Source organism: Octopus sinensis, linkage group LG23 (assembly GCF_006345805.1).
Source record: "Octopus sinensis linkage group LG23, ASM634580v1, whole genome shotgun sequence".
In the NCBI taxonomy this organism is placed as follows: Eukaryota; Metazoa; Mollusca; class Cephalopoda; order Octopoda; family Octopodidae; genus Octopus; species Octopus sinensis.
Genome location: NC_043019.1, coordinates 27,920,620 through 27,937,472, shown reverse-complemented (window position 1 = coordinate 27,937,472; position 16,853 = coordinate 27,920,620). Strand labels below are relative to the sequence as shown.

Here is a 16,853-nt window from a genome sequence, read left to right as displayed (position 1 = left end):
GAAGCAAACTTCTTACCACAAGGCCACTCCAGCGCTTATTATATATACACACACACATTATACCTACATGCATACATACACACACATATATATACACACACACACACACATATATATATATACACACACACACACATATATATATATACACATATACTATATACACACATATACACACACACACATATATACACTATACACTCACACACACACACATGATGGCCTCTGTTACCAATAAATGAGCTTCCAATTAGCTGGATTATCTGCTCATAGAATTAGCATGCAATCTGGCTGTGTATTCCTTAGACCCAATACCTTTAATGCAATTCTCTAATAGAATCAGCATAACGCCAGGCCTCTGAATTAAAAGAACAATCCATTTTATGAGTTTCTCAATGCTCATACATCTATCAAGTTTCACTCTCAAAATGCTTGGAACGACCCGATGCTATGTTAAAATATACTCCACTGAGATGCCACGTGGTAGGATTGAAACTATAGCCTTATGGTTGTGAAGAAAACTTCTCAACTAATCAACCAATATAAAGACGTGGCTGGTTATGTCACATTCCTCCTACCTTCTCTCTTCCCTGTAAACACATTCATCCATTCATCGATCCATCCATCATCATTATCATTTAAAGTCTACTTTTCTATGCTTGCATGGGTTGGACAGAGTTTATTTAAGGTGCGTGTATGTATGCAGTGTGAGTGCATATATATATATATATATATATATACACACCACACAAACACTTATATGAACAGATACATATATTATATATATATATATATATATATATATATGTGAGTATACACACACATACATATATGTAAATATATGTACACATAGGCACACACACACATATACATATGTGTGTGCATGCATGTATGTATGTATGTATATATATATATATATTATATATATATATATACACACACACATTCACAGACATATTTACACAAACACATGTGTTGTAGATATATTATATATACACATATATATATATATATATATATATATATAAATAAACACATGTATACATATATATATATATATATATACACATACATACACACATATACACACATACATATTACACACACACACATACTGAACTATGTGTGTATCTAGCCATCTATCTATTTACAAGTTATGTTTGTACATATATGTCTGTGATGTGGGGAGAAGCGAGGCAGGATGGGTGAGACAACCAGCTGCCTGTACAGTAACAGAGCTGTCCTCCCAGGAATGACAGTGAAGGAGAGAGAGAGTTGGGAGGGGAGGGAGACGAGGGGGAGAGGATGTGTGAGTATGTGCGAGAGGAAGTCAGGGAGGGGGGAGGCTAATTCTGCTTAATTCTCCACCCCCACCCTTATCTCTGTTATCTGTCTTCAATTATCCTCTCACCACACCCTTCCACACACCTCTCTATTGCTCACACACACATTCACTCATACACATGCGTGCGGACACACAGACACAGACACACCACACACACGTGGTTAGAATAATGCATGTATGTGTATATGCGAGCGAGCGTGTGTGTGTGTGTGTGTGTATGCGTACATGTGGGTTGGATCAAACATGCAGCCAAACGACAAACGCATACTGAGATAAAGAGAAACGCGCACACACACACACACACATGCACAAACAGAGGCAGACTTAAAAACTCGCACATATAGTCACACTGACAGACATACACACACACACACACAAACAAACACTTCCTTTCTCTCCCTCTCTCTTTCACACACACACACATACACACACACACACACACACGCACATACACACACACACGCACATACACACACACACACACGCACATACATACACACACGCACATACACACGCACATACACACACACACATACACACACACACATACACACACGCACATACATACACACACACACGCACATACACACACACACGCACATACACACACACACGCACATACACACATACACACACACACACACACACACACAGTTTGGCAAGAGAAGCTCTGACAGTAATGGAATTGGTAGATTACTGTCAGTGAGCTTTTACAGAAACTAGATGTGTGTGTGTGGAGGGGTGGGTGGAGGTGATCGGGGGGGGGGGAGAGCAGGAGGAGGAGGAGAGGGGAGTGGTAGCGAGGGTGGAGAGTTGCATGTTTGTTGTTGTTGTTGTTGTTGTTGTTGATACTGGATGGTTAGCAGATGTTAGTTGTTGTTGCTGTTGTTATCGGTGGTAGTGGGTGTTGTTTGTTGTTGTTGTTGTTGCTCACGTCAGTAGGATGAGCAGTTTTATTAATAATACCATCGGTGGTTGAGCAGAATGGTGGTGGAGCGATAGAGAACAATGACAAGTTAAGATAGAGAAGAGGCTTATATACACACACCATTACATATACATGTCAGTGTGTGTGTATATATATATATATATATATATATATATATATGTGTGTGTGTGTGTATGTATTCATATATATGTGTGTGTGTGTATGTATTCATATATATGGTGTTGTGTTTATTCATATATATGTGTGTGTGTGTATGTATTCATATATATATATATATATACACACACACACACATATAGATAGGCGCAGGCATGGCTGTGTGGTAAGAAGCTTGCTTCCCAACCACACGGTCCTGGGTTCAGTCCCACAGTGTGGCAGCTTCGACAAGTCTCTTCTACTGTAGCCTTGTGAGTGGATTTGGTTAATGGAAACTGAAAGAAGCCCGTTATATATATGTGTGTGTGTGTGTGGTGCATGTATGTGTGTGTGTGTGTGTGAGCCTATCCATCACTGCTTGACAACTGGTGTTGGTGTGTTTCCATCCTTGTAACTTAGTGGTTTGGCAAAAGAGACCGATAAAGTAATTACCAAGCTATTATATTAATAAACATGTATTGGGGTTAATTCATTTGACTAAAAGTTCTTCAAGGTGGTGCCCCAGTATGGCCACAGTCTAATGACTGAAACAAGTAAATGATAAAATATGTATATATATATATATATATATATATTATATATATATACGTGCAGGCGTGGCCGTGTGGTAACAAGCTTGCTTCCCAACCACACGGTTCTTGGTTCAGTCTCACTGCATGGCACCTTGGGCAAGTACCTTCTACTATAGCCTCGGACTGACCAAAACCTTGTGAGTGGATATGGTAGATGGAAATTGAAAGAGGCCCGTGTGTGTTTGTGTGTATGTCTGTGTATATTCGTGTGTGTGTCAGTTCAGCAAAAGAGACCGACAGAATAAGAACTAGGCTTACAAAGAATGAGTGCCACGGTTGAGTTGTTCGACTAAAGGCGGTGCTCCAGCATGGCCACAGTCGAATGACTAAAACAAGTAAGAGAATAAAAGAATCTGCTCCTCCCCGCTCCCCTCCATCATTTCATCTTTACTTTCCATTGCTAACATGGGTTAAACAGGCTGAGTCATTTGTTTATTCATAGAGCCCTCCTGGATGGCTGGGAGGAGGACAGTCGCCATCATCATCACCATCATCATTTTATAGTCCACTTTTCCATACTTGCATATTCTTGCAGAATATTAGAAATGAATGACATTCACACACATATATATATGTCAAGAGTGGCTGTGTGGTAAGAAGCTTGCTTCCCATTGACATGGATCTAGGTTCAATCTCATTGCATGGTATCTTGAGCAAATGTCTTCTACTATAACTTTGTGTCAACCAAAGACCTTATGAGTGGATTTGCTCAAGATACCATGCAGTAAGATTGAACCTAGATCCATGTCAATGGGAAGCAAGCTTTTTACCACAAAGCCACTCCCCCTTCATTGTCACCCCACCCCACCTTCCCCATATCACCCACATCCCACCCTTGCTTTCCCCACCTCCCAACACCATCACACCACACCTTACACCACCATACCACACAACATGTCACATCAGCACTGACCACTTCCCAAACCCACATTTTCACACCTACACATACACACACGTCAAGATCACCAGCCCTCTTCCACACGCATATACAAACTCTCTTATACACCCACACACGCACCTTCATTTTGGGATCACCACTACTTTATTATCTCCCCTTCTCCCTAGCTCTCCTGTGTGACCCTTCTGTCCAGCATTCACCTTGATAGATCGCTAGCCGCTACACATTCTTTATTTTCTCTCCCTGTGTTCCTTTCTGTAGAAGAGCGTAGGCTCAAAATATTAAAGACTTTTTCATTTCCCGAGCATTATACTAATACATCTCTTTGTTGTCTACACCACCTGTCTTCGTCTTTTGTTTTTTTTTGTGAATTCTTCCTATATTTATATATATATGAGTTCAGCACAAATTTAGATTCAGATGAATATGGTACTTAAGTTGAGGCACGAAAATTTAGTACTGTATTATCCATACAATCCTTGTTGCTTATTTTGATTATATATACCACCATCATCATCATCTACCATCCATTTTCCATGCCATGCTGGCATGGGTTGGATGGTTTGACAGGTGTCATGAATCGGAGAACTACTCCAGGCTCCAAGTATCTGTTTTGGTAAGGTTTCCATTTTACAGAGTGTACTGGATACTTTTTACATGGCACCAGCATTGGTGGTGCTTGTTATGTGACACCAACACTGGCGATGGAGACAGATGCAGTGGACGACCAAGATGCCTTACTTGCCTCATCTTGCTCTCTGCACTCCACAATGCATTGCAACAGCCACTTTCCCCTCCGTTGAACCATGAAGGTTTCTTCCACAGGGTTTGCTGAGTCCAGTTTTCACATGCATAGGCAGCCAAGACCTAACTCACCAAACACAAATTTGATAAAAACAGTATTATATATATGCATATATATATATATATATATATATATATAATATACACAACACACACACATATACAATATGCATATATATATTATATATATATATATTATATATATATATATACACCACATATATATGCATATATATATATATATATACACACACATATATATCATATATATATATATATATATATATATATATTACACACACATATATATGCATATATATATATATATATAATATATACACACACATATATATGCATATATATATATATATATATATACACACATATATATGCATATATATGCATATATAGATATATATATACACATATATAATACACACACATATATATATATATATAATATATATAATACACACACATATATGCATATAGATATATATATATTAAGGTATGTAGAAAAATACAACATGGACAAGAACGTATAACTCTTAGAAGACGATACAATAAACATGGACAGGACATTCGAAACTCTCAGTCTTCAGTCAAGAACCGGATCATCGTAGTAATTTCGGCATATATATATACACACACATATATATGCATATATATATATACACACACATATATATGCATATATATATATGTATATATATATATATATATATATATATATACACACATACACACACACACACATACACAATGGGCTTCTTTCGGTTTCTACCTACCAAATCCACCCACATGGCTTTGGTTGGCCTGAAGATATAGCAGAAGACAACACTTGCCCAAGGTACCTTGTAATGGGACTGAAACCAAGATTACATGGTTGGGAAGCAAACTTTACTGTAATCACACAGATGTGCTTCCCCCCCCCCACAAATATACCATTTAAAAGCAACTTGATTTGGCCCCATAGAACTTAAAGATTTATAGGCCTGTCACATGAACCTTGCCTGCCAAGCTTAAGCCCCTCAGCCTGATGAGATCAATTCTTGTGATGGGCCTACAAATGTTTAAGATGGGGCCGAATCAAACAGTTTTAAATAATGATATATGTAACTCCTACCAAATGTGCTGAGTGCCTCTTTCTTTCAATTGTCCACTCACACATCTCTCTCTCTCTCTCTCTCTCTCTATATATATATATATATAAATATAAATAAACATCACTGTTTGTCAGGAGTGGGATTTGAACCCAAGCCGAGAAGACCCAGCTGCGGCCTGAATGCAGCATCTTAGACTGCTTGGCCATCCTGATTTCTGTGAAGTGAAGGCACATGGCTCAGTGGTTAGAGTGTCAGGGAACTTTGTAGGTGCAATCCCATGGTCATTCATGACCAAAGCGGGAGCTTTACCCATATATATATATATAAGTAAATAAATGGAGTTGAACGAAGATGTTATTAAAATTCTTTTACTTTCGACATATGTTTCGAAGACAACATTGGTTTTATTCCAAAGGAATAAATGATGTAAAATGCAATCTTCTCATCAGGAAAGAAAGAGTATTTACTTATACTACACAAATTAGTGCACATTAACCCGGAGTTTCTACCTTTGAATAGGTCGCTTCATCCGTGTTACTTGCGTGAATTTTGCTACCCTGGTAACTGTTTATTGAATTTTCCAAGTTAACGGTAAACAAAGGATAATTCATTCATCCATTTATATTTATATATATATATATGAAGGGGGTCTTTACCATGCATATATATACATACACACACACAGTGAAACCATCTCTTTTTTTTCTTCAGTCAATTTTATTCACCTGCCAAACATATAAGCTTTTCTATTTTTCCATTCATCTATTTATCCTCATATTCAGCCAACTCTTTATCTGTTTGTCCATGTTCACCTCTATCCACCCATCCATCTATCAATTTATCTACCTGTCTATTTACCTGTCTGTGCTTCCATCCGTCTATCCTTGTGTCTACGTACCCATCCATCCATATAGCCACCCTGTTCAGTGACCTCTCTACCAATCTATCATCCCTCATTACTCTACCCTCGACAACAACTTGTTGCTCTGTAAAAGGCAAGTTGTTAGCTGTCAGCTTCCAGCCTCATCAGGTGGCAGTAAAGATGGTGGCGGTGGTGGCGGCGGTGATGGAGGTATGTATACGTGTCTATCAGTACAGTTGCGAACAAAGTAATAAAGATGGTTGTGGCTGTGGTAGTGATGATGATGATGGAGGATAGCGTTTTGCATCTTGCAAAAGAAATTCAGTATTGGCATGTTTCCAAAATAGAGAGAGAGAGAGAGAGAGAGAGAGAGAGAGAGAGAGAGAGAGAGAGAGAAAGAGAGAGAGAGAGAAAGAGAGAGATGTATGACTCTTTCTTCTTGCTGCACCCCAAATCCTTAACCCACCACCAATGCCATGTGAGAACGTATTCACATATGTTTTAGTAAATGTGTGTCTGTGCCTGTATGTGTGTAGGTGACTGTGGTGTGTGTGTGTATGTACAAGGGGGTACTTATGTGTGGGTGGTGATAAGATGCTATATATATATATATAATATATATATATATATTATATTATATATATATATATATATATATATATATATATATATATATATATATATAAACATATTCACAGTCATATCTAATTATCAGCATCGTCATCAAAACCTGCAGCTTCCAGGGAAGAAGAGGAGGAGGAGGAGGAAGCAGAGATTATGTAATCAAGTACAGTTTACCTCTAACCCGAACTGATAACAAGAGGAAGTTAGTTGTCCTAATTAAATATGAAACTAACTAAGATAATTGCTTGATTCATGCTTAGATAGGTTTGTTTGAATCCCAACGTGTTTATGGGTCTCTCAGCCAAATTATATTTAGATGACATGTAGCACACACTTCTGTTCAAAATGGTTTACTGTCTATGTGTTGAAGTGACTGATGTGTGTACCTACATGGCTTAGTCTAAATGTACTTAGGTGGCTTACACTTGAAATGTATTTAGGTGGCTTACAGACAAGATGTGTTTAGGTGGCTTACAGACAAGATGTGTTTAGGTGGCTTACAGACAAGATGTGTTTAGGTGGCTTACAGACAAAATGTGTTTAGGTGGCTTACAGACAAAATGTGTTTAGGTGGCTTACAGACAAAATGTGTTTAGGTGGCTTACACTTGAAATGTATTTAGGTGGCTTACAGACAAAATGTGTTTAGGTGGCTTACATCTGAAATGTGTTTAAACAGCTTAGTCTAAATGTGTTTAAGTGGCTTACACTTGAAATATGTTTAGGTGGCTTACAGACAAAATGTGTTTAGGTGGCTTACAGACAAAATGTGTTTAGGTGGCTTACAGACAAAATGTGTTTAGGTGGCTTACAGACAAGATGTGTTTAGGTGGCTTACATCTGAAATGTGTTTAAACAGCTTAGTCTAAATGTGTTCAAGTGGCTTACACTTGAAATGTGTTTTGATTGCTTATATGCAAAATGTGTTTAGGTGGCTTACAGACAAAATGTGTTTAGGTGATTTACACTATAAATATGCTTAGACAGCTTACACTTGAAACACTTAGGTGGTTTGTAGTCTAGATGGCTTACAATTTAAACAGGTTTAGGTGGCTTACAGTCAGTACTTAGATGGTCTAGTTTATGGCTAGTTGGCTTACATTTAAAAAATGTTTAGGTGACTTACAGTCAAAATGTGTTCAGGTGGATTATAATCTAAATATGCATAATGACTTACACTTTAAATGTGTTTAAAGTGGCTTAGAATCTAAATGCATTTAGGTGGCTCATTGTCTAAGGGTTACAGACTGAAAGTGTTCAAGTTGTTAACATCATGGAAGTCTTTTAGGCAGTTTAGAAATTGAATACCATAAGTAAGCCTACCATTTAATTGTGTTAATAATAATAATAATCCATTCTGCTAAAGGCACAAAACCTGAATTTTTCAAGGGGGGGCTAATTGATTATATTGACCCCAGTACTCAACTGATACTTTATTGACCCCAAAACGTTGAAAGGCAAAGTCTACCTTGGTGGAATTTGAACTCAGAGCATAAAGACAGATGAAATGCTGCTGAGCATTTTTTGCTTGACATGCTAACAATTCTGCCAACTCACCACTTTAATAATAATAATTCTTTTTACTATAGGCACAAGGACTGAAATTTCGGGAGATCGACCCTAGTGTTTCACTGGTACTTAATTCCTTGACCCCAGTGGAATTTGAACTCAGAAAATAGCAACAGGTGAAATATCACTAAGCATTTCATCCAGCATGCTAAAGATTCTGTTGGCTTGCTGCCTTATATTATAATAATAATAATAATAATAATAATAATAATAATAATAAATGCCCTGATGCAGTACCAGGCAGTGACTCTCATGGCTTCTGATATTAAATTATTGGAAGTGTTATCATGTACTTTGTTTTTTCTTGAGCAAATATTCTGCTCAATACCACAGATTTGCTTGTCAGTTGCTTGACCTTAACCAGCTGAGCATGTCCCTTAGTGGCCGGTGATATGTGCATCTCTGATCATGAGCAGAAGTAGTTGGGGAGCATCATAGTCATGTGTTGAGAGGAATTCTTTGGGGTTTGAATAATCCACCTCTGAAAACATGGGTGTTTTGTTCAACATCATTAAACAACCCTTATTCGGGGACCTTTTGAGCAAGATGGGGTACTTGACCTGAAGAAAATTCTAACTGGGCCCCACCTACAAGGTAATGCGCTGTTTATCTTGATATGCGATGACCAAGTCATGCATATATGGTTGTGATGCATGTGCCTGGTGTACCCTTATCAGACGGGTAGTCATGATAGGTATACTGGGCTTCATATATTTGTACCCCAGTGTCACTTTGATGGCATGCACTGCTCTATCACTAACTAATAATAATAATAATAATAATAATAATAATAATGATGATGATACAGAAATGTAACTATTCAGACACTGCACATCTATAATAGCGGTGGTGGTGGTGGTGTTGTTGATGCTGGTGATGATAACAGTGATGATGATGATGATGATGCTAGCTGTGGTGATGATTATGATATTGAGCCTTGGTCCAGCAGACCAGTGGTCCAACCTTTTCCAACCTCAGACTACATTATCCAATGTGTCCTTCCACTCTTTAAGAAGGCAAGGTGTAATTTGAGGTCATTTGGCTACTATTTGTAGCAAGTTGAGCAACCATGTAGAGGTTCCCTCCCAAGCTGGCTCTGATGATGATGGTGATGACTAACAATGGTGGAGGTGGCGGTAGTAGTAATGATGATAATGATGATGATAATAGCAGTGGTAATGATGATGATGAGGATGAGGATGATGAGGAGGAAACAAAAACAATGATAAAAGAATATCAAACTTCCAGTAACTTTTTCTTTTGATTTCTTTTTAATGCTTGAAACAAAACAACAACAAAAATCCATAGAAATTCTAAACAATGAAAGTTAAATAACAACAACAACAGTAAAAAATGGAGCCATTTGTTTTCGGTTATTTACACAAGGTTTCATATATATCGTAGGTGGCTGCTCCACTGCCACTACCACCACCAGAAGCACTACTACTATTAGCATCACCACCCACCTCCACCTCCACTACCGCCGCCAGCATCACCCCCTCCCCTGCTGCTGTCGCTACAAAGGATTCATTTTATTTGTCTTGCTATAAAATTCTTGCACACAATGAAGTCGTAATGTCATGTGATGTGATGTGACGCAATGTGAAGCAGTCTGATGTCATGTGGACGTTATGTGATGAATGAAGAGGTAATGGACTGTGGCATAATGTGATGTGAGGAACATATATAAACGGTGGGATGTGATGTGATGTGATGTAATGGTGTAGCATATGATGTAATACCATGTGATGTTATGTGATTCTCAGGAGACGGTGGTGGAAATCTACGCTTGAAGTTAGTAAACTAGTGTTATAGAATGGTTTCTGTCTGCCAGCGTATTTGTTGATTTGCTTTCCGACAAAGATGTTCATTTTGCACTCTGTGCAAGGAATGTGTAGTGGTCTTCTGAAGCATCTATGCTCAAATGCCTGGAGTCTTTGCTACATGTTAGCACAGTGTTTCTCAACCTTTTAACCTTTGTATAACCCTTAAAATAAATTACATGTCTCAAGGAACCCCTGCACGAGAAAAACTATATACCATATCTTTCTCATATTTTTTCATTGTAGTTCACATGTTAAATATCATATCACATATATATATATATATCTATATATATGGTTACCCATTTACTTGTTTCAGTCGTTTGACTGTGGCCATGCTGGAGCACTGCCTTTAGTCAAGCAAACCGACCCCAGAGCTTATTCTTTGTAAGCCTAGTACTTATTCTATCGGTCTCTTTTGCCGAACTGCTAAGTTACAGGGACGTAACATTGTCCTCCCAATGTTGAGGGGATAAACACAAACACACACACACACACACACACACACATATATATATGTACATATATACGACGAGCTTCTTTCAGTTTCTGTCTACCAAATCCACTCACAAGGCTTTGGTCAGCCTGAGGCTATAGAAGACACTTGCCCAAGGTGCCACGCAGTGGGAATAAACCTGGAACCATGTGGTTCGTAAGCAAGCTACTTACCACACAGCCACTCCTGCGCAGGATGATGTCTATATTACAATAACTAATAACATGTCGTGCATGAGTAGTAATATTACGATCATGAAATTAGCATTAGCTTATTTCACTCATTCTCATGGAACCCCTAGGAACCTTTTGCGGAATCCTAGGGTTCCGAGGAAAAAGATGAAAGCTTACCTGCTACTGTCATGTATCCCCCGTCACAATTCCCTGTCCAAAAACAACTGTTCTTCAGGATACAGTTGAAGGAGGGTGAAAGAGAAGCAGACAGAGAAAATACAGGTTTGACAACATCAAAGACTGGACAAGAAGCAACACAGCAACCCTGCTATGCATGACAGAAAACACAAACCAGCGATGACTGCTGTTTATGAAAGCATTAAGAGTAGCACACAGCAACTGGTTATATCGGTTAAGAGATGATGATGGTGATATACAGTGTTCTGGTTGCTTACAACAGCGAGCTATGTCCATCTACCCCATGTTACTAGTTTACAGGTGACATGGGTGTTAGACAGATACAAGTCCATTCACCTCTTTACAGGTGGATTGAACTAGCAGGAGTTCAGTGTCCTAACTCCAGTCACATGACAATATTATCATCATCACCACCAAACATTCACTTTTCCATGCTTGCATGGGTCAGACGAAATTTGTTGAGGCACAGTTTTCTACAGTTGGATGCCCTTCCTGTCGCCAACCCTCACTTCTTTCCAAGCAAGGTAATATTACTCCATGGCCAGACATGTTTTTCATGGAAGACTGGAAATGAACAGCCTTGCTTGTATGATGGTTAACATTCATAACCATCATATGATATCTAGACAAAGGTACACACATACAATAATAATAATAATTATTATCATCATTTAACATCTGTTTTCTATGCTGGCATGGGTTGGGCAGTTTGACAGAAGCTGGCAAGCTGGAGAGCTACCCCAAGCTCCAGCCGTGACATGGTTTCTACAGCTGGATGCCCTTCTTAACACCAACCACTTTACAGAGTGTATTGGGTGCTTTTTATGTGGCACTAACATGGGAGCTTATTTTTTACATGATTCTGGCATGGATACTTTTTATGTGGTGCTGGCAAATGTGCTACGGATGTATTTGATGGGCCTCCTTGTAGTTTCCATCTAAGAAATCTACTAACATGGCTTTGGTTGGCCTAAAGCTACAGTAGCAGACATTTGTCCAAGATGCTGCACAGTGGGATTGAACCCAAGGCCACATGGTTGGTAAGCAAGCTTCTTAACCACACTGACATGAATTTAGATAAATCAGTTAAATTGTAAAGGACTGAATGAGACACACAAATAATTGTCAATGAATTTACCTCTTAGTTGGAATTAAAAAAAAAAAAAACAGTAGCAGTTGGTGTCCAAATGCAAAGGAGATAATTTGAAGAAATTGCAATTTTTTTAATAAATTTATAAATGATCATGGTATTATAGCTTACTTGAGTTATTTCCCTTAGTTTATAGATATATTTCTTTACTACCCACAAGGGCTACGCATTTCACCCGGCGTGCTAACATATATATATATAATTAATCCAAACATGAAAACACAACAACGTGAGGACGTGGAACAAGTATAGTATTATTGGATGCTCAGGAAAGAAGGAGGGTTTAACGTTTCGAGCGGAGCTCTTCGTCAGAAACATAGGAAAAGGAAAGATCCAAAGAAGGGAAGACGGAGGAAAAAAAAAAATCGCCAATGGTACACATGCAGTCATCATCATCATCATCATCATCGTTTAACGTCCGTTCTCCATGCTAGCATGGGTTGGACGGTTCGACCGGGGATCTGGGAAGCCAGAAGGCTGCACCAGGCTCCAGTCTTATCTGGCAATGTTTCTACAGCTGGATGCCCTTCCTAACGCCAACCACTCCGTGAGTGTAGTGGGTGCTTTTTACATGCCACCCACACAGGTGCCAGACGAGGCTGGCGAACGGCCACGCTCGGATGGTGTTTTTTATGTGCCACCAACACAGGTGCCAGACGAGGCTGGTGAACGGCCACGCTCGGATGGTGTTTTTTATGTGCCACCGACACAGGTGCCGACTTGGGACTGAACAGTGACAAAATAATTTCTAACAAAATGAAATGGAGGGAGAAGGATTGAGTTATTACCAGCATTTATTTTATTAACCCTGATAGAACTTGAACTCACGATCTACACAAGTCATGGGCAAACTGTAATCTGCAAGACTTTCTGAATAAAATGCCTAACAAAAATTTACCTTAATTTTCTCAGTAGTGTGGCTCACCTGATGATGAGCCATGTCTCATGTGGCCTACGTCTCAAAAATGGTTGCTCATACCTGATCTAGACAGACCAAATTACGGACTGAGAGACTAACCAACAATTGCACTATGAGTGGAAAAGATCTCACAATGTTCCCAGTCACATCCTCAGCATCTTGAAACCTATGACTCACTACATACAATCTGCTGGCTGCTACTTTTCCCACCTCTCCTTCTTTGGAGTTTTCATCAACATTACAGACCTAATGTAATCCACCACCAAGAGAACAGTGCCTCATTTTCCAACTGGGAATCTCTTCTTTTAATTTCATTCTTTCTATTTCTACCACCCAACCATCCAATCCTTTTCTTTATCAATAGCTTGATGCTTCATGTGTTTCTTTGCCTCATAAACCTTTCTGTGTGATCTTTTGTAGTTGTGTGTCTGTCACTAACTTACATCATACTCTGTTGCCCTACTGTTAGCCTGGGACTATATTAGCTGCTTAGCCACCATTTCACTGCCTCTCTCTCTCAATACTTTTCCCCCACACTTCCTAGCCATTTGTGTAACTAAATATCTCAAACATTTGATTCACCATACTCCAGATAAGAAAAACAGCAGTGGAGAATGTGAATACCCACCTAGGCACAAGGTCATTTATTTTGAGAGGAGGGAGTCTGTTGATATCATCGACCCTATTGCTTGATTGATACTTTATTTTACCGATCCTGAAAGGATGAAAGGTAAAGTTGACCCTAGTGAGGATTGAACTCAGAATGCAAAGAGCCATAACAAAATACTGCAAGGTAATTTTGTTTGAAGCTCTAATGATTCTGCTATTAACAACAACAACAATATATTATTATTAAAAAGGCAGTGAGCTGGCAGAAGCATTAGCACACCAGGCAAAGTACTTAGTGGCATTTCATTTGTCTTCATATTCTGAGTTCAAATTCTACCAAGGTCAACTTAGCTTTTCATCCTTTTGGGGTCAATAGAATAAGTACCAGTTGAACAGTGGGATCGATGTAATCAACTTAGCTCCTCCTCTGAAATTGCTGGTCTTGTGCCAAAATTTGAAATCATTATTATTATTATTATTATTATTCTACTAGCTTTGGCAGTACATATTCTAAAATTGGAACCACACAGAGATAATTATTACCTTTGCTATTAGTGAAGATGGAGGTATTGTTTCCAGTTGTGTTTGCTTGACCTTGGACAAGATATCTCAAGAACTGCTGGATGGATTCAGATGAAACTTTCAGGAATGTTTGGCCTCGTGACAAGCACAAACTGATTAGATTTTGAGATCAATCCATTACCGGACAAGAATTCTGGATTATTTTTCCAGTGTTTTTACTTAATTTTTGAGAGCAGCCGGGTTCATTCCTAGTATTTTTGTTTGTGAGAGCAGGTGAGTTTATTTCAGATATGCTCGTTTTAAAAATCATCTCTGGGTAAATTTTGCGAGGACATAAGTGTTGCCTTGGCTGAGGTTTGCGCTCTCTGAGTGCTCTTATTATTATTATTATCATTATTAAAAAAGATGGAGTGGTTGGCGTTAGGAAGGGCATCCAGCTGTAGAAACTCTGCCAAATCAAGACTGGAGCCTGGTTCACCAGCCCTCAGTCAAAATCGTCCAACTCATGCTAGCATGGAAAGCGGACGTTAAACGACGATGATGGCAAGCCGGTAGAATTGTTAGCATGCTGGACAAAATGCTTCACGGTATTTCATTTGTCCTTACATTCTGAGTTCAAATTCCACTGAGGTCAACTTTGCCTTTCACCCTTTCAGGGTCGATAAAATAAGTGCCCACTGAACTCTGCTACCAATATAATCAATTAGCCAACCCTTCCTGCAAAATTTCAGAGCTTGAGGCCTATAATAGGCTGGTATTTCTATGGCTGCAATATCTTTGTAACATATACATTTTATTGTGTCTAGGGAGAGTTATTCTCTTTTAGTGCCTTATTAATTTAACACACTCACTGGTCCAATTTCCACTCATTTATTTATTTTTTTTTACTGACTCTCCTCAGACACAATAAAATATGCTTCAACACATGAATTCACATAAAGAATCTTTCAAACCAAGTACAAAAACGAAATATATATACATATTTGATGTATGAAAATAGTTTCAAAGCAAGAAGAAGAAAACAAGAGATTATAGAGCAGTGGTTTTCAACCATGGTTCCCAGGGCCACATGTGTCCCTCAAGTATTCTTCAGGCAGCCCTTGACGGCTTTCCCTTTCATCATCATCCTCATCATTATTTAACGTCCGTTGTCCATGCTGGCATGGGTTGGCCAGCTTGAGCAGAGCTGGTAAGCTGGGGAGCTGGACCAGACACCAGTTCAATTTGGCATGGTTACTATAACTGGATGCTCTTCCTAATGCCAACCACACTGAGATTGTAATAGGTGCTTTTACGTGCCACCAGCACAGGTGCCAGTTGCGTGACACCTGTATCTGCTATGACTATGATTTCCCTGGCTTGATGGGTCTTCTTTTCAAGCCCGGCATATTGCCAAAGGTCTCAGTCATTTGTCATTGCCTCTGTGAGGCCTTTATAAATATAAATTTTTTCTTTAATTGCCATATGCTTTACTTTTATTTTGGTGCAGCCCCTTAAAAACAAGAACAAAAAAATCCAGGTTTTGGATTTGGCCCAGATATTAAAAAAGGTTGAGAACCACTGTTAAAGAGAGTAAAAGAGAGAAATGAACAGATAAGAGGGAGAACTGAAAGTGAAAGAGAAAGTGAAGAAATAAAGGAGAGAAACAAAGGGGAAGAGTGAAGAGAGAGAAAGGTAAAGGGTACTAAATTTACTCACTGTGTGTTGGGCACAGGGTTTGAAAGGAAAAGGTCGTCATCGTTATTGTCAGCAAAGAGGCTGTCACTGGACTGAAGTGGACTATGCTTTACTGTCTCAGAAGGTTTGCTTAGCAAGGATGATGTTGAGGATTCAGACCGAACAGGCTTCGAGTTGTTGACAGACATTTTGCGATTGACTGAATCCCTTTCGTCTCCAGTCTGTTTAAAGAATAAATAAAAATCCATTGTATATATATATATATATACACACACACAGGAAAGCACATAAGTGCAAAACAAAGTGGAAAAAAACAGTACTCAAATACTAATGATGGAGTAATATACTTTTTATTAAAGCTGCAAAAGTATTCATCACAACTGTCCGATGAATGGCAACATG

At 38.8% G+C, this 16,853-nt stretch overlaps 1 protein-coding gene across 3 annotated transcripts in view; it reads right to left on the bottom strand.

Annotated features, from left to right (window-relative positions):
- LOC115223378 (WASH complex subunit 2) overlaps positions 1-16,853 on the bottom strand; it is a 123,732-nt gene that overhangs the window by 78,124 nt on the left and 28,755 nt on the right. For all 3 annotated transcript variants that reach the window (XM_036512581.1, XM_029793885.2, XM_029793886.2), the window contains exon 17: positions 16,473-16,672. In XM_036512581.1, coding sequence (XP_036368474.1) covers positions 16,473-16,672 — 200 coding nt within the window. The remainder of the gene's footprint in view (positions 1-16,472; positions 16,673-16,853) is intronic.